We start from the raw sequence: 18,648 nt of genomic DNA on the forward strand, positions 1-18,648 counted from the left end.
ATATCCAATAATACAATGTATTACTAATGATATAACAATCCGAAATGACTGATAAGATAAGACACAGCCCAAACTCTCCAGAAGGTCTTATCAGTTCACCTTTACACGCAGGGAGAAGTGCCTGACAGGCTGTACTCAGGGTCTAAAGACCCACTGCTCTCGAACGGAACGTCTTACGTCATTAAGAGGTGGGCGTGGCCTGAAAGGCAATACGGAAACCTCCTGTCCAGCTTTTTTTTGACCGCCTGGCACGACACCACTCTGAGGAGGGAAAACCTGTTGCTTTCCCCCTTTTAACCCGCTCACCTGATTTATTTGGACACCCGAAGCTGTAACTCTGTCACCCCGGACTCTACGATGCTCTCCCCGAGGTCAGTGCCGGTAAAAACGTGGTCAAAGTCATCGCTAACTGTTAGCATGCTTACAATGCAGCTAAATAACGCCAGAAACAGTAAACAGCCTCATAAGGTAGATGTGTCGGTGATTCTTTACCTTCAGTGGTGTTTAATGACTCATATGCTGCATGAATGAAGAAATCAGCCTCACCTGGAAACAGTCAGCCAGGCCCAAACAGGGTGGGGATCCATTGTATACACAGAGGGTGTTGCCATGTTCATACCACTGCTACAAAAAGTACTAGAAATACTTATTAATGCTAAGATTAAGATTAGCATTAAAGATTATATGAGGATTTTATAAAATATGTTATTCTTCATTGTTAAAAGTACCAACATTAACTAATAATATCCAATAATACAATGTATTGTTAATGATTTAACAATCTGAAATGACTGTTTTTGCATAATGATTAATTTTGCTTTTAAATCTTTAAGATAAAATAAGATTTACATTTTGTTGGTAAAACTGAATCCTGAAGCTTTTGTTATTTTATATAGATGTTATATATATAATATGCATGTGAAGTCTTATTGTACAGTGTGACTTGTAGGTGCAGCTCTGACATGAATGCACTCGAGTAAAAAGTAAAGTATCTGAAATTCAGTAAGGATAAAAGTTTCAAGTGACAAGTAAAACAAAGTATTGTAATGAGTATGAGTAGTGGGTAAAAGCTACAGCTATGAGGTAATGTCACTATATTATATAAAACTGTCTGTACTGACTCTGCTCCGTCACTTTCCTCCTGTGTTAATAATGGAACAAGTTGGAGCAGATGCTTTACAAACAAAGCTGCTGAAGAGAGATGAAGTGTCTGACAACACCATGGCAGCCAGCAGTGTGTGTGTGTGTCTGTGTGTGTGTCTGTGTGTGTGTGTCTGTCTGTCTGTGTGTGTGTCTGTGTGTGTGTGTCTGTGTGTGTGTGTGTGTGTGTGTGTCTGTCTGTGTGTGTTTGCTCAGCTGTTCATTCACTGTGGATTACAGACAGAACAGATGCTTTAAACCGCTATAATTAGAAGAGGAGGATGTTTCTGTGCTTCTTGATCTTAAGGTTATTTTGGGATTTTTTTTGTCATGTCCTCATGTGCGCTGCAGGTTCCTGCTGCTCCGGTCGGCTGCGTCCTTGACGACCAGGTCGCTCTGCGCTGGTGGGGTGTCGAAGCAAGGCAGGGCGCCGGACATGGCTGACGGTAAGATTGAAACGATTCATCCTGACTTTTGAAATGACCTGCAGAGAAATACCTGTACAGAAACAAAATCTTTGCCTGTCGCCAGCGAAAAAGCTAAAAGAAGAAATGAGTGTGAAGCTGATCCTTCAGGGAAATGACTCGATACTGTTCAGAAATGTGTTTTAGATTTAAATGAAACAAGACACCAAACAAGTAACTTAACTGTTTAAATATAGAATAACTGGAAATGAGACTTTATACACTGTACATGTCTGAACTCCTCATGACTTGTGCCTGTTTGTTCTGTGATGTTTTGTTTTTGTAGAACTGGTGTATGTTGTCGTTTCCAGATCTGAAAACCTGTGTAGAATAAAGAAGAAAAACATGTTAATCCCAAATTAATCAATTGCAAATGAGCAGCTTTATTGATTAGTCATTGGTTGGTTATAATTCTGACATAATCACTTGCTGGATTTTGAGTGTTATTGTAACAAACATATGTGGTGATTTAAGTGAAATTGTGACATATTTAATGTCTTTGTGAATAAATCCCAAATCAGTTGTTCCTCACATGCACCCAGACTCATCCTCTGACCTTTCACCTTACAGATGATTTAATCATGTTTGTTTCTCCACAGGAAATCCACTCTTACACGTGTCAAATGGTGTGTGTTGGTAAAACCCAGACAAATCCTAACTACCTAGTAATTCTTTTCTAATTTGCTCTAGTTGCTCGTTAACTCTCCTTTTGCATGTTTCCCCCACCGACTTGTCATCCACTCTTTTACCTGAAGGGCACCTTGTTTCACACGCAGCTTCTTTTTTTCCTATGCACCCGTTCTGCTTCTCTGTAGGTCTGGATCTAATTCTCACTCCGGCTGGATCTCTGTTCCTGCTCCACAGTAGAGCTAAACCCTCCCTGCAGCATTCGTAGGTGGCGTGTGTTAACTTCATCTCTTCCTCCGTCTGTGCCAATGAGCTTCAGTGTTTTGTTACAGCTGGTTACCATGTGATGGCCGTCTCCGTCCGACTGCTTCTCTTCTCTCTGTTGTTTTATGTCCGCTCACCGTTTGGGCCTCGATGTGCTGCAGCCTCCAGACAAACAGACAGAAGGTTTCACAGTTGAAGCTGTTTCCAGATCAGTGCACTAATTTAAGTGTGTGTGTGTGTGTGTGTGTGTGTGTGTGTGTGTGTGTGTGTGTGTGTGTGTGTGTGTGTGTGTGTGTTGTGTGTGGCACTGCTGCACATAATCACAGCCCCAAACAGTATTTAGTGCCTGTGCCGCAAAATGCAAACAGTTTGTGTCTGAAGGCTGCAGCCGTGAACAGTCTCAGTGTTTGTCATGCGACTTCTGACTTCTGGAAGTTGTGGTGCTTTCACTGCACGACCGTCACACAGAGAAAACACACACATACACACAAGTACTGACTGAGTCTTCTGTGTTTTTCAGTGCGGAACAGACTGAGAGAAATCGTAGGAGCTTCCACCAACTGGAGGTACTGAACCAAAAAACAGCTGTTGTGTTTCGTCTGGTCTCATATTGTCATCACACTCAGTCTCCAGTCAAAACTCTGATTGGCTTTAGTTTTTATTGTTATTTCTATTTCTCTGTCTTTTTTCATGCATATGTTTGTGTGCGTTTGTTTTCTTGTTTGTCGTATCCCTTGTTCATATTCAGTTTACACATTCATTTGTTGTATTATTGCGGTGCTGGATGTAAAGTTGTGTGGCAAATAATACAAATTATACATCACAAACAAAATAATTCTAACAGGATTATGAATCTGAGCAGAAAGTATTTACACATGTCAGTAAGTGACCGGCTGCAGTTCTTGGTGTTATTGACATATTTTACATCTGTGAGAATTTGTGGGTATTTTTTAGAGACTTACTCATTTTATTTCAGTAATTAAATCCATATTTAAAATCAAAAAGTGGAACTTTACACAACTTGCACATTGTATATTTGCACTTGTGACATATGAACATTTTTCTTTTGTAGATATTTATAACTGTTAATCTTAATATTTCAGTTTTTCTGATCCTTATTTTTTCACACTCAGCCACATTTTATTTCACTAAACGTGTTAAGAAAAGAGAAAAGGGGAAAAAATGAAATGGATATTTACCAGCAACAGATCCAGGAAGTTTTACATGTATTAATGTAGTTCGTAATGTCCTCCGCAGCGACCACAAGCACGCCATGGCAGAGCGAGTGTTGCTGTCGTCCATGTTGGCGAAGTCTCAAAACGACCTTCCAGCAAAGACGATGAAAGACAGTTACCTGGAGGTTCACCTGCCTCTGGGCTCCGAGCCACAGCTCAGAGAGAAGTACCTGACCTTCCACAACACCGTCAGGTATGAACACACACACACACACACACACACACACACACACACACACACACACACCAGTACCACTATGTGGAATAACCAACCATAACAGAAGATTCTCGTCTGCCTCGGACTCACCTCTCTTCTTCTTTGCAGGTTTGGTCGTATCCTGGAGGACTTGGACAGTTTAGCAGGTATCACAGTTTACTTACAGAACTATCATTATACATTGTTATACATCATTATACACATTATACACATTATACATTTCTCTCCTCAGTTCTCATATCTTACTCTCACACCTACAACCCGGCGCTGAAGAGGTCTCCTCTGTCGATTGTCACCGCCCTGGTGGACAAAATAGGTAAGAGGTTCTCACGTGTAGTGAAGGATCACACCACAGATTGTTTCGTCTGGTCCTGAAAACCTTTATTCAGTCAGTTTGGCTCTTTGACGCCACTAGAGTTGAACTGAATGATCTGCTGATTATTTTCTGATCTATAAAACGTCAGAAAACAGTGAAATAAAAGGCAAAGCGACGTCTTCAAACGTCTTGTTTCGTCCGACCAACATCTGAAACCCACAGATATTCAGTTTATTATAATGGAAGACAAAGAAAACCAGCAGATATTCTTAGACATTAAATATGAAATGAATGAAACAAGCACATTTCTGCCATTTTTGCTTTAAAAAATCAGACTCTAACGATTAATCAGTTGTCTAAATCACTGCAGGTGAATCTTCAGTTGATTGATTAATTGTTTGGCTCAAGATGTCAGCACCTCCTTCGACCTCCGACCTGTAGTGTTATGTGTCACTTCCTGTGGTTGATTTTAATCCTGAAACTATCAAGTCAATTAATCAATTAACACTTTAATTTTGTTTGACTCATCAGCAACTACATTAAACAGCTGGTTTTCTTTGTTTTACATCATTATGAAGTGAATATTTTGGGGGTTTTTGACTCTTGATTGGACAAAACTAGACGTTTGAAGACGTCACCTCGGCCTCCAGGAAACAGTGAAGGACGTTCCACCTTAATATTGATGTGTTTTTGTTTTGTTTTGTTTTTTTGTTGTTCAGACATGAGGCAGCACATCATCTATCCCGACTGCGACATCAAGTTCACTGGTCATGTGACGTGGGTGGGAAAGACGTCTATTGAAGCCAAGATGCACATGTCACAGGTAGACACACACACCTGCACACACTCAGACACAGACAGTATTTATATTATGCATTTATTATATTTGTGTTACATCTAGAGAGTCCACACAAACAGGTAACCACCAACAGAAAAACCCAAGTTTCACCAGGATAAGTGCAAAAGTAACTGTCATGGTCCCGCCCAGACTGTTTGATTGACAGGTGACAGAAATCAGAACTCAACATCAAGAGAATCACAAATGCAGCAGATCAGCTCTCAGATATCTTCCTGAAATGAAACATAAACCATAAAGTAAAGCCTGTTCTTCCTGCAGTACCGCGATGGAGCTTATTCCCCAGTCCTGGATGCTACGTTTGTCATGGTTGCCCGGGACCCGGAGAACAAGAGGTGAGGACCCCGGCGGACGGACTGACGCTGGGATGTTTGATGGGGATTTACAGAATGAACAGAATGAACAGAATGAACTGCCGCTGAGGGTCAGTGTCAGTGTGTGGAGTCTGTTTACACTCTCTCTTCCTGTTTGTTTCAGGGCAGCGTTTGTAAATCCTCTGAAGCCGGACGGACCAGAGGAGGAGAAAATCTTCCAGGAAGGAGAAGGTATGTTTGATTTTATCACCATGGTTAAGATGATATTATATTATCCTTTTAGATGATTATGACCTTTTCTCTCCCTCTTCTCTGTTTCCTGCATCGTGTGATCGTGTTTCCCAGCTAATAAATCTCGCCGTGTGGAGCTGAGCACGGCGTCGCTGCTGAAGGTTGCTCCTACAGATGAGGAGAGGAAGATCGTCCACAGCCTCTTCCTCAACACCCTGGATTCAAAGTACGGCTGAGAAATAATGAAATTATACATGCACTTGATAAGAGTTTAGTTGCACCAGATTCAACTTTCCCTTTTTATTTAAATTGAAGTTTGTTGATTGAAAGGTCAAAGCTTGGGAACAAAATCCAGAAACATTATTTAACCCGAGCCACCGGTGACATCATCAGGTGGTCCGGCTCCCGTGGCTGTACATCAACAAAATATTTAAATGGCTCAAACAATAGGTGTTAAATTGTTATTGTAGGTTTGATGGTTCGTAGTATTCGACCGTGTGTTTGTGTCTCCTCCAACAGGACGGTGAGTTTCCGCAGCAGAGTTCTGCCTCCAAACTCAGCGTGGATGGAAGACGGCAAACTGAAAGGACTGGAGATCTGCCACCCGCAGGTGAGAGCAGGGAACAGCTGGAAAACAGAATAAAAAACACTAATGTTCATTTCTATATTAAATGTGGAGGAGCTTCAGAAAGTTTTCACACCCTGTCACTTCTTGCACTTTTTATTGTGGTTGTAGATTTCATTTTAAATAGATAAAATTGCCATTTTGTGAAGATTATTTCACAATTTCAGCCTTAATTGTTTCAAGTTGAGGCTGAAATTGATTAATTAATCAGTTGAATGGGTGAAAAAAAAACAAACTAACTATCTTGATAATCAATTAGTTGTTTCAATGATTTCTTTATGCAAACATTCTCTGGTTTCAGCCTTTAAATGTGACGATTAGTTGCTTTTTTCTGTGTTTATATTGTTCTAAACTGAATATGGTGATTGACAGTCGAAACAGTGAGTGGAGGTTAAATCCGTTTGTGTGTTTGATGTGACCAGGAGAGAAACATCTTCAACAGGATATTCGGAGGTTTCCTGATGAGGAAGGCGTACGAGCTGGGCTGGGCCAACGCCTGCTCCTACGGGTGAGAGATTCTGATCATGTGACCGCGTTCAGAGCAGAATTATTTACGTTTGTTTGGCGTGAAGTTTTAAACTGAGTCCCGCCCCCTCCCCTGGTGTGCTGCAGAGGATGTCGACCAACTCTGGTGGCTGTTGATGACATCCTCTTCCAGAAGCCCGTGGACATCGGCTCCTTGCTGCTGCTCTCGTCACAGGTCTGTGTGTGTGTGTGTGTGTGTGTGTGTGTGTGTGTGTCCTGGTTCTAACTCAGGGTTAAGGTTAGTAAATTATAAATTGTAAATAGTTTGCATCTGAAGACTGAAGTTTTTCAACTTGTGTGTCTGTGTGTGTCTGTGTGTTTCAGGTGTGTTACACGCAGGGGAAGTACATCCAGGTCAGAGTTCACAGCGAGGTGTTCGACCCGCTGACCCGCCAGCACAACACCACCAACGTCTTCCACTTCACCTTCGCTTCAGACCGCGACGTCCCCAACATCATCCCACAGACATATGGAGGTAGACACACACACACACACACACACACACACACACACACACACACACACACACACAACTTGTTAAATTTAAATACAAATATAACAAAAGTAAATAAATGCTGTGTTACTTTACCGTCTGAAACATTTGATGCTGGTGTTTTTGTGTTTGTCTGACAGAGTCGATGTTGTACCTGGACGGAAAGAGACACTTTAACCAAACTGTGGAGCACTGACAGATCAAATCTACTTCCTGCTAAAGCCATTCAGCGTCTGACCAATGAGGTCTAAGAGTGTATGTGTGTGTGTGTGTGTGTGTGTGTGTGTGTGTGTGTGTGTGTGTTCGTTTGCCATTAGTATATCATTTTATATCACGCTTTGCACATTTTTCACAACCCACCTGGTGACATTTTGACTCCTGTTACATTGTTTGTTCTGGTGGTTTACGTTAACTGTTGTTTGGATCACTACAGCAGAAACAAAAAGACAGCTTCTATTTTATTTACTCTTTCTTTCACACTTAGTTTTCTATACCAAGCTGTTTGTTTGACAACCAGTCAGCGTTTACAGCGTCTCTGCAGTCACATTTTACAGAAGAAAATGAAACAAAGGTTTGGTTTTCTGTCCTTGTCGTAACCTCATGAATCTCTGGTTCACTGTGTGCATGACGCTACAATAAAATCTGTTACATTTTTATATTTTACTGTCGCTTACACGCACAAACGCCTTTACTTTGTTTTTTTGTTTGGAATGGGAAGCTTTATCCTGGATGTGTCTGACAGCTGCGAAAGGAACGATGGGGTCATTGTTTTTAGCCTTAAGTTACTCAAATGCAATAAATGAATTATTTATCCTGACTATACAGATGTTGTTGTTTCCTTTCTTTCTTTATGTTCTAATATAAGTGATTTATCTATCTATCTATCTATCTATCTATCTATCTATCTATCTATCTATCTATCTATCTATCTATCTATCTATCTATCTATCTATCTAATCAAATAGAAGCAATAAATAAATGCAAATAGATAAATGTAGAACAATAAATTCATGAATATAAAATGTGGAAATAGATAAATACAGACATAAATAAATATATAAATATGTGTAGGAATAAATATATAAATACATTTGTAATAAATGTAGAAATAAAAATGTAAATTTAGGTTAATCTAATTTAATTATACAGCACAGCCAAGCGCCAAATACACAGATGCAAATTTTCAGATACCACACTTTTATGTTTTTTTTAAAGGAATTGAAACTTTTCATTAAAATAATTGAATATTTTGTTGAAAAAACAAGCCTATATTCTCTATTCTGCCCTGCAAAATTTACGGTTTGTCCCTTTAATTAGTAACATCCCGCTTATTCACATCTTATATAATTTTTTTGTTGTCTTTAATTATATATTTCTATATTTACAGTGATTTTAATGCAGCTTTTTTGTTTTAAGAAGCGAAGGTTTATTTGCAGGCATCTATAAAAGCCTCGCGGAACCAATGCTCTGCTCAGCCAGTTTTCACCGAGCGCATTTCTGGGACGGACACTAACAAAGTATTTAGCAGCTTACCGCGCCTTAGAGCCGTTAATTAATCCCTTCAGAGACCGGTCGCAGCTCAGTAGCATGCAAAATATGTTAACCATCATCTCCAACGCTCTTTGTCGGATCACTGGCAGGAATGTGGTGAGTGGTCCCGGGTTAACGTCGAGCTGGAGGCCGTTTGTGAGCCGAGCTGGTCCATGCTAACCGTTAGTTAGCCTGGAAACGTTCGGCCTGGGGCTGACCTTGTGAGCGGCTAACGTTAGCATGTTCCTGGCTGGTTTAACTCTCTTGCTCTAAAGTTGCTTAAGAAATATTTTGGTCGGATATATAATGTTCGAGCACGTTTATGATTGATTGGTTTAACGGTAAAACGCAGCTTGTGCACGGGAAGAAGATGTGGAAATGCGGGAACGGCCATTTTTATTTTTATGTTTCTGTCTTTAATCTTAATTTTGTTTTTTTTGTTGTCTCTGGTTGTGGTTTGCCTTCCTCAAGCAGAAAAAGAGCTTTCACTGCTGGAGATGCACTGATATGATCAATATTGGCCGATATCAGCTTTAAAATGCACCCCAAGTATCAATACAGTGACTATTTTTTTTTACTGCTACTAACAAGGTTAAACTTGGCTTCCACTTGTTATATCACTTTAAATCATTAAACAGGCACTAGATTTAATATTAGGAACTTAAATACTTTTTAACAATAAAATTTTGGTGATTTTTTTAAAGTGAAAACTATCTATTAACATTGATTAATTGAGTCCAAAATGCCTTGTAATCAACTTGTTGCCAATAATTTTTAATATTTAATTTTAATAATTTTTAATAAATAATAATTTAGTTTATTGACTGAATGTTTCAGCTCTAGAGTTTGGGAATATCCTTTACATAAGCACAGTATCCACAGACACAAGGGCCCTGAGAAGAGCTTGTTTTGTTATCTCAGCTGATCCCATGCTTCCATGGCATACAGTTCTAAATTAATTTAAGTGGAGAAAACGGAGTGAAGCGGAAGCCATTTTTAACCTTGTTGATATTTTTACTATTTCCCGGACTGAATTTTCTTCTTGTAGTAGAACAGAGTAACAATGAACAGTGTGAAAGCTACACATTGCTGCATGTGCTTGCATGCTCAGCGAGACAATCACATGTCAGTCGATCAGCAGCTATAAGTGGATAAATGGCGGATATTGGTTTCGGTAAGAACACATCAGTGCATCCATATTCTCTATGCTTGATATAGTATAGCTGCTTCAGTAGCAGAAGTCATAGCACTGGCAGCAGCATGTTGTGTCTGTGCTGTGGTGTCGGTGACAACAGGGTCTCCACAGGCATGTTTTTTAAAAATAATTCTAAATCCTATTCATGATTTCTTTCAGGCAGGTTTATGCCTGATTTTACAAACAAACCATGTTTTCGTTATTGAGACATTTCAGAGTCGAGACGCTTGATTTCCAGGTGACTGTAGGAACCCTGTTGTTCTTCGGCTTCGTGTTGAACTGGCTGTCACTCTTTCCCTCCTGCCTCCTCTCCCTGTTTATTCACACACACACACACATACACACACTCACTCACTCACACTCACGACAATCCCTGTTCATTTCTTGCTTCTCTCCCTCCTCTCCCCCTTCCCCCTCGCCTGAACCGTAGGGAGCCCAAACAGTGTCTGAGGTAAGCAGCTCGTCACTCTGCTGATGTTTGTCTGTAGGCCCGGTCCTACGCCTCCTCCCCTCTGCAGTGATGTTGTTTCCATAGGAGCTTTTCTAACGTGCTTCTAAACCAGAAAAACTGCTACAGCTAAAATAAATCACCATAAATATCAAAAATGATTTTCCCCATCTGTACAGCTCATTCTCATTTTAAGTTTAGGTTTAAGTTTCGTTTAAAGTGCCCGTTCCAAACATGAATCTTGTCTTTTTATTTTCATTTTCTTTATGTATTGAATTTACGAATATTATCACCTATAATTCAGTGGTAGCACGGTTCAACCTTGTTACCTGCTTAAAAACTTATCCCTTAATTAAGTTCCTCAAACATGATTTTTATCATGAATTGATTACTGATCAGTCATTTTCACATTAATCTGATAGAAAATGACGTCACTCTGTAGGTAAATGTATTAAAATGTTGTGCCAGTCCTGAAGTATCAGCTGAAGTGTAGACACTGTTGGGCCGGCGCACAGTCTCCATGTTTTCCCTCCATGTTTTAGTCTCTAGAAGACAGAAGTCATCATGTCTGTGTCCATTGTTTTCACCCGTAGACGTCTCGTCTTCCTGTAGCCTCTGTAGAGCTGCTCTGGCTGTGCTGTGCTGTGCTCTGGTCTGATTGGTTGGCTCCTGTGTTCCCCAGTTGCTGATTGACCTGTCAGAGTACGTCAATCTAACCTCACCGGCGGCGCCTGCCTTGGCAACGACCCAGCGACAACCACCTAAACCACCACCAGTCAGTACTAGAGCATCTGTGGCACAGTTAGTTAGCTCCCAGGCCGACGCGCTAGACACTCCAGTAAGAACACGAGTAGCATCCTCCATGTTTGCCTGTCACTAACGGGGGTTGGAAACAATCTGAATTAAAGGAAAATAACATGTTAAAGAAACAGTTAGTGGTGATGTCCTTCTGTTTCTGGGTAACTGGGTCCTTGTCCCCTCCTTTTCTTTTTCTTTTTTTTCTCCTGGAGAATATATTTAATTGCTAAGTGAAGATGAAGGTTGAACACCCACATTTCACAGATCAACTGTAAAACCAGGGCAGCAACTAACGATCACCCTCATGTCTCTGTGAATCAGCCTTTTATTTTTCATTAATCGATTAACTGTTTAGTCTGTCGAAGTAGGAAATGGTTTAAAATAAAAAAAAAAAAAATAAAACTTCAGCTCAAGTAACATTTCAGACGTGTCAGGAGGAAATAAATGGATCCATCACATGTTAGATCACGATCATGAACACCCGTTGTGTTCAGAGTATTCATATAACATTTGTTATTTAACACTGAGAACTGTCTTGTGTTTAAACATGCATGTGGTTACATCATTAACAGAGAATAGTGAAAAGAAATGCCTCATATCTGGCAAATACTTTGGTGAATCATCTCCCTTTATATAACAGCACATTAGCAGTAATGTTGACCAGTGGTTAGAGGAGTAAACGAGCGTCTGAAGTCCGGGCTGCTGTTACTCTCCCTCCCTGTTACTGACCTCCACATATCACCGCTGTAGTTACAGTCTAGTCCAGCTTGAACCACCAGAACCAAACCTGATCCCCAGCCTCTCTACACCCACTAACCCTGCATCTGCTGTGAAGAGGAGGGCAGGCCTCACGCTGTCTGTGTGGAAGACTGTGTGCTTGTCGTCATGATGCTGCTGCTGCTGCTGCTGCTGCTGCTGCTGCAGTGATTTTATTTGTTAAACCACCGGGGAGCTTGAATAAATGTTCAGTGTGTCGTCTTGTCTGCCAGGGCACCAGAGTCGTGGTCTCCCGCTCCTTCGCTGACTTCACCCCTCAGGCGACCTTTGACATCAAGGCAAGTTCAAACAAAGATCTCACAATCAGTGTGTTTTTAATGCAGATTTTGAAGTTTGCATTGTGGATTTAAAAAAAAAAAAAAAAACTTTTTCTGGTTAAAATAAAAGAATCGATCTATATTTATATTTTTTTCCGCACTGTCCTGGTCAACAGAAATGCGACATGCACCGTCTGGAGGACGGTCCTCCGCTGAAGGCGGAGCTGACTCGGGATCAGGGTTTGCAGTACTACCGCACCATGCAGACTGTGAGGCGCATGGAGCTGAAAGCCGATCAGCTGTACAAACAGAAGATCATCAGAGGCTTCTGTCACCTGTATGATGGACAGGTACGAACATGCTCACACAGATTACATTTCTGAATAAATGAATGAGATGTGATGAGGTTTGTCTCCGCCCACAGGAAGCGTGTGCTGCAGGCATCGAGGCAGCCATCACCCCCTCTGATCACCTGATCACGGCGTACCGCGCCCACGGATACACGTTCACCCGCGGCGTGTCCATCAAAGAGATCCTGGCGGAGCTCACAGGTGAGGGAGGGGTCACAGACTCTCACCTTTACAGGCCTGAAGCGGTTCTAGGGTTCATCCCTTCACTTTTCTATGTGCCTCCTCAGGTCGTAAAGGGGGCGTGGCCAAAGGCAAAGGAGGTTCAATGCACATGTACGCCCCTCATTTCTATGGAGGCAACGGCATTGTGGGAGCACAGGTACACACACACACACACACACACACACACACACACACACACACACACACAGAAGTAATGTCTACAGAAAAGAACATGACTTTATTGTCAGAGCTGACAGTTCGTTATTGATTAGATATTGATTGGTTCATTGGTCATTAATTCTCTCTTGATTTGTATGAAAGCTCAATATGATGAACCCAGTTCTCCAGTTCTTCTAAGTTTTCTCTGCTGGTAAATTACCCAGGTTCCTCTGGGAGCAGGTATCGCTCTGGCCTGTCTGTACCAAGGCAACAATCAGATCTGTGTCACGCTCTACGGAGACGGAGCAGCCAATCAGGTAAGACGTAGAAAAACCTCCTGATTGGAGAGATGCAGTTAAAATTCACAAACTATCTTTATTACTTTATTTACTTATTTACTTTCCTAAATATGTTGATGTTGATATGGATACATTGCTCAACTGGACCCCTGTCCTCTCTGGATCAATCAGGGTCAGCTCTTTGAGTCTTTCAACATGGCCGCCTTGTGGAAGCTGCCCTGTATTTTCATCTGCGAGAACAACAAGTACGGCATGGGGACGTCGGTGGAGAGAGCTTCAGCCAGCACCGACTACTACAAGAGAGGAGACTACATCCCAGGAATCAGAGTGAGACACAAACGCACCACCACAGACACATGAGGCTGCAGATGCTCCTCCCTTTGATTTAGGCAGCTCTGTAGTTAAAGAGATCTCACTGTGATCCTGGACTTTGATGATGTCAGATGTGGTTAAACACGGCGGTCTTGGGCCGCAGCTGCAGTGTGTCTGGGCCGTACGCTGCAGCTGGCCTGTGTGGACCGAGACTATAACAGGAGGCTGATGATCCGTCCTGGCAGTTGCAGGTGTGAGCATGCATACAGCTGTCTGATGCTCATGTATGATACTGCGCACAAACCACTCACAGGAAAACCTGTGAGCCTCTGAACCGAGACTGCTCATTTGTTTGTTTCTGTTTCAACACTTCCTTATTGTCTTGTGTGTTTCCTCTTCGTAGGTGGATGGGATGGATGTCCTGTGTGTCAGAGAGGCCACCAAATTCGCTGCAGATCATTGCCGATCAGGAAAGGTGAGGAGAACGTCCAGGGTTAAAATGTGTGATGGGTTTACAGTTTCCCCCTTTTTTCTCTGTCTCTACAGTCTCACCAGAAAACCTCCCAGAATCCTCTTCACAGCTCCGTCCCCACATCCTCCTATTATCACTTCAGCTAGACGACACGTCCTGAATCTGCGCATGACATTTATTTCTTTTCTTTTCCCTGCAGTATCACAGCTCCCATCATTAATCCTCATTATATTCTAGGGCTGCACGATAAGCAAAAAAAACCTTCATATTCTGATTATTTTGGCAGATATCGTGATTTCAGTTCGACTGGTTGTTTTCTGTTCTTGTACCAAACAAACATTTTCCTTTAACGTCGGTTTTCGATCATTTTCAGATTAATTGTGCAGCTTTGCCTGTAACAGACCCATATTAGACATTGTTCACAACGTAGCTCCAATTCTGAGAGAATTATTTACAGATTTTATCCAGTGCACACAGATGTGAGACAGCTGTGAGGGGTTGTGAGGGTCCACAGCAGAGTGTGTGTGTGTGTGTGTGGGGAATGACCTGTTGTGTGTTTTCAGGGTCCCATTATAATGGAGCTGCAGACCTACCGTTACCATGGGCACAGCATGAGTGACCCCGGGGTCAGGTGAGCTATCTTTAACACTGACTTGATTCTGTTATTTCTTCTCTTCTCTTTAATTTAGTCTCTGCTTCACCTTCATCCACACAGTCATTTCCTCCCTTTTCTCCTGTTATTAACTAATTACTCATCCGTCCCTGAGTGACCAGGTGAGAGGTTTTCTCTCACCAAAGACTCAGAGGTTTTATATGAATCAGCAGACAAGGTGACGTCACTGGAAAATCTAAGTAAACTGCAAATTAACTGTTTGTGAATCTTTTTCTTTCTCAAATTTCTAACAGCTCATATTCTCGCTCATCAGGTGTCATCAGTCACCTATAACACATAGCTTGCTTCCTTCCTGTTAATGATGATGTTTCTAAAGTGAAAAAGCTGCGTTGGTTTATTTATTCAAAGTGTCATGTGACCTCCTGCAGCTACCGCACTCGTGAGGAGATCCAGGAGGTTCGCAGTAAGAGCGACCCCATCTCCTTGCTGAAAGAGCGCATGCTCACCAACAACATGGCGTCTGTGGAGGAGTTCAAGGTGAGTGCTCACAACTCGCACAAACTCCAGTCAGACTACAGTCCACATGACGACCTGCAGAGAGCGAGCGAGAGAGAGAGAGAGAGCGAGCAGATCCAAACATCACTCAACTACGACAGAACCTCAGTATCAAACATCTGTTCTTCTTCATGACACTGCTCTGATTGATGTTGCACCTCTGACATTTACAGCATAAATATTAAATCATAGTTTCATCAATAACTTTCAAAATAATAGTTTTAATCTGTTTATATTAATTGTGTTGCTGCTTCAGCTCCGTTTGTTTTTCACCGTCCTCTGAGCTGCAGTAGATTTTGCAGAAACAAAGTGGGCACCTGACAACCCACAAATACCACAAGTGTTGGTATAGACACAGGCCGTCTGAACTCTGACCCTGATACGATTAAACCACTGGTGCTCATGCTGACGGGAAATGGAAACTTACTAGTGCGACGTGTGACTACAAAGAGGAATACAACATTTGATTCATTGTGTAGCTGCACACTTGGATCACACTGGGACTTCACTGTTTAAAAAAAGGTCAACAAGATGCATTAAGTTTCAGCTTACACTCGTGGGAACTGTCCCTTTGTCATTTCTGGTTTTAAAAAGAAATAGAAAAGAAAAAATCCCCGTCAGAATTTCTTGAGAAGATCGGTGGAGGATGTTGACAAAGGAGGAGATATTCTTAGAAGAAACTCCAACATGATGTAAATGGAAATGCTGAACCACAGAGGCACCTACACATTTATATGAACTCATATCTGACCTCGCATCGTTTCTCTTTTGGCTCGAATCGTTATCTGAATGATAAATGGGCAGAACAAAAAAAGAACATCTCTGATCTGACGCTGGTCGTGTTTTATTCCACTGACGAAGGAGAAATTTAAAACCAGTGCGTTTCAGATGAAGTGTGTGTGAAAAGATTCTGTTACCTGAAGGGACATTTGACATGATTCAGACGGAGCTGATGTCTGAGGATTCATCGTTGGATGCTTTGGTTTATTGACTTTAGTAAAACATAAATACAGGTGAACTTATCAAATAAAAACATTAGATTCAAACATTAATCTCTCTATATAAAACAATTCTATCAGCACATGAATTAAGTCTCGAAATAATAAACTCATGTTCCTTCATTTTAGCCAAAAACGCAACATAAAGATTTTCTTACCTCCTTCTGTAAATTGTAAATTGAAACCAGCTGAGTTAATGCTCAAATGTTTCACTTACGAAATCTGTCCGAGCTAAAAACCGTCACTGACGTTCAGTTGAACACCTGATGGTCACGTGTCTCAAATAACTGGATGATCCAGTTATTCCAGTGTCATCAGGTAACAGTTCTTTCACTGGAAACATTCACCGGTTTGATGTCGTCTGTCATCTACAGTGTAAGAATGTACTGATCCTTCACTCCAGTAACCAACACCAGTGCAGTTTTGGAGAAATGTTAATTCATGTGTTTGACAGGATATTAAATATGTTTGATACTGAACGTGTGAGTAAAATGTTCAGACACCAAAACATGTGATCCTGCAGAACAGTCTCCACCTGTAGAGACTGCAGCTTTATGCTTCTGCTCAGACTCTCAGCTCTTTGTTAAAGTCAGAAAGATCCTGGTTTGATTTATTACAGGAAAAAGTTCAATGACTTCAGACAGTATTTATTTACATTGAACCAAAACCAATCAAAACAGCTTCTGGTGCTTAAACCACAGACAGGACACGGCAACGTCTCCTCAGAGTTTCAAACAATAAAAACTCTGTCTGGTTCAGATGAGGTTTTCATTTAGAAATAAATAAATAAATGAGCCGTCAGTGTTTTTTAATACAAATTTCTCTCGTCAGGAAATTGACATCGAGATCCGAAAGCAGGTGGAGGACGCGGCTCAGTTTGCCACATCAGATCCAGAGCCGCCGCTGGAGGAGCTGTGCAACCACATCTTCTCCAACAGCCCGCCGCTGGAGGTCCGCGGGACGCACCCCTGGGCCAAACTCAAGTCCATCAGCTAGACTCGCACTTCACACACCCAAAGAATAACGTGTACACACCGACCTTCTAACCTCCAACCCCCAGTACTAAACACGGCCCTTTCACTGCTCCACAAATATCCAGAAACGATCAGCACATCCTCCCTCGACTTTAGAGCTCAGCATTCCTGCACCTTAATGGGACTCAGCTTTGACCTGAAACCTGTCAGTGTTATTTATTTATAGTTTTATATAGAAATATTTAAGATTTATTCCTCGTCTGTATGTTTGTTCTGCTCTGTCCTGCCGTATATCTGACCAGTCGGTGTTGTACCATCATCAAGCCGGAGACTGTTTGAAAATGAGAAGATGAGCCATTCCTCTGAGCGCACTGTGTGTACTTTAAAGGTTTTATTTACAGCAGGGCTGCACAATATACGCACAAAAGTTAAAGTTTCACATTTTAAACTTTCTTTTCCCATTGTGACATGTCTGATATGAATTACCTCCATGTTTATCCAGCGTTCTGCAGGTGTTTTTAAGCTTTTAAAAGTGCGGGAAAGTGGGATGAATACGTGCAGAAGGTGTTTGAAACACGAGAAATCACTTCCAACTTTGAGAAATTCAATTATAAAGTCACAGTTTTTTTTTTTTTTTAAAGCAATCAATCACTTGCTGAGTGTTGTGACTTTCTTCAGACCTCTTTGCTTTAGTGAAAACATTTTTAAAAACGCTACAGAGCAAGATGAGCTATGACTTTAAAGGTATGTGTGTGTGTATTTATGGAGTTAAAGGAATTAACCATGTGATGTGAGTTTTAAGATGATGCTGAGCAGAGCTGTCCGCCAATATTTTAACAGGAGATCACTACCCTAAGATAAATATTCTGCCGTCAGCTGATGCTTTTATTCAGAGCGGTTACAGTGGCAAAGCAGGAAACTACTGACCTGAACCTTCAAACATGAACCAGCTGCTTCACTTCACACAAACAACCCAGAGTGATCTCTACATGTGAGACAGATGTTTAAACATCAGACTCCAGTTGTTGCATTAGAAGATGGAAGAAGCTCATGTTTGAAGAGTAGATGCACTCTGATATAATTTAGTTTTTTACAGTTTTCAGGACTTGAATTTAAGGAGAATTATGTCTCTGCTACATGTAAAGATGCAATTCAAGCTGTGTTACACTTATTTCCTGCTCCTGTTTTCAGATTCTGACCATGAGCTTGTACAGATATGAAGCTTTACTTGACTCTTTGTGTGTATGTTGAGCTGAAAGACTGTTTGGCTTTAAAATAAATACAGAAAGAAATTGGGAGATAAAATATTTGTTTCTTGTGTCTGTATTTTTTTTTTTTTAAGTCTTACCAGAAGCTGAGTTTCTTAGCAAATATAAAATGAT

General features: G+C 41.2%; 2 protein-coding genes across 6 annotated transcripts; both read left to right on the forward strand.

The window, feature by feature from the left end:
• Positions 1 to 205: 205 nt before the first annotated feature.
• Positions 206 to 8,129, forward strand: acot9 (acyl-CoA thioesterase 9). Of its 2 annotated transcripts, XM_022767739.1 has the most exons (16): positions 206 to 371; positions 1,492 to 1,586; positions 2,204 to 2,230; positions 3,016 to 3,061; positions 3,753 to 3,923; positions 4,056 to 4,093; positions 4,180 to 4,263; positions 4,983 to 5,086; positions 5,381 to 5,454; positions 5,597 to 5,664; positions 5,779 to 5,890; positions 6,184 to 6,274; positions 6,712 to 6,797; positions 6,902 to 6,989; positions 7,139 to 7,289; positions 7,448 to 8,129. In XM_022767739.1, the coding sequence occupies exons 1-16, from the start codon at positions 358 to 360 to the stop codon at positions 7,501 to 7,503; spliced, it is 1,305 nt and encodes a 434-aa protein (XP_022623460.1). In that variant the 5' UTR covers positions 206 to 357; the 3' UTR covers positions 7,504 to 8,129. The 2 variants fall into 2 exon arrangements, with proteins under 2 accessions (XP_022623460.1, XP_022623461.1); XM_022767740.1 differs by lacking the exon at positions 2,204 to 2,230.
• Positions 8,130 to 8,803: 674 nt separating this feature from the next.
• Positions 8,804 to 17,907, forward strand: LOC111238317 (pyruvate dehydrogenase E1 component subunit alpha, mitochondrial-like). Of its 4 annotated transcripts, XM_022767754.1 has the most exons (13): positions 8,804 to 8,954; positions 10,463 to 10,483; positions 11,163 to 11,318; positions 12,268 to 12,333; positions 12,489 to 12,662; positions 12,737 to 12,863; positions 12,950 to 13,041; positions 13,268 to 13,360; positions 13,514 to 13,669; positions 14,058 to 14,129; positions 14,690 to 14,757; positions 15,168 to 15,276; positions 17,124 to 17,907. In XM_022767754.1, the coding sequence occupies exons 1-13, from the start codon at positions 8,895 to 8,897 to the stop codon at positions 17,286 to 17,288; spliced, it is 1,359 nt and encodes a 452-aa protein (XP_022623475.1). In that variant the 5' UTR covers positions 8,804 to 8,894; the 3' UTR covers positions 17,289 to 17,907. The 4 variants fall into 4 exon arrangements, with proteins under 4 accessions (XP_022623475.1, XP_022623477.1, XP_022623476.1 ...); XM_022767756.1 differs by lacking the exon at positions 11,163 to 11,318; XM_022767755.1 differs by lacking the exon at positions 10,463 to 10,483.
• Positions 17,908 to 18,648: the final 741 nt, after the last annotated feature.

The sequence above is a fragment of the Seriola dumerili genome, unplaced genomic scaffold (assembly GCF_002260705.1).
Source record: "Seriola dumerili isolate Sdu_G_001 unplaced genomic scaffold, Sdu_1.0 BDQW01001298.1, whole genome shotgun sequence".
NCBI classification, from domain to species: domain Eukaryota; kingdom Metazoa; phylum Chordata; class Actinopteri; order Carangiformes; family Carangidae; genus Seriola; species Seriola dumerili.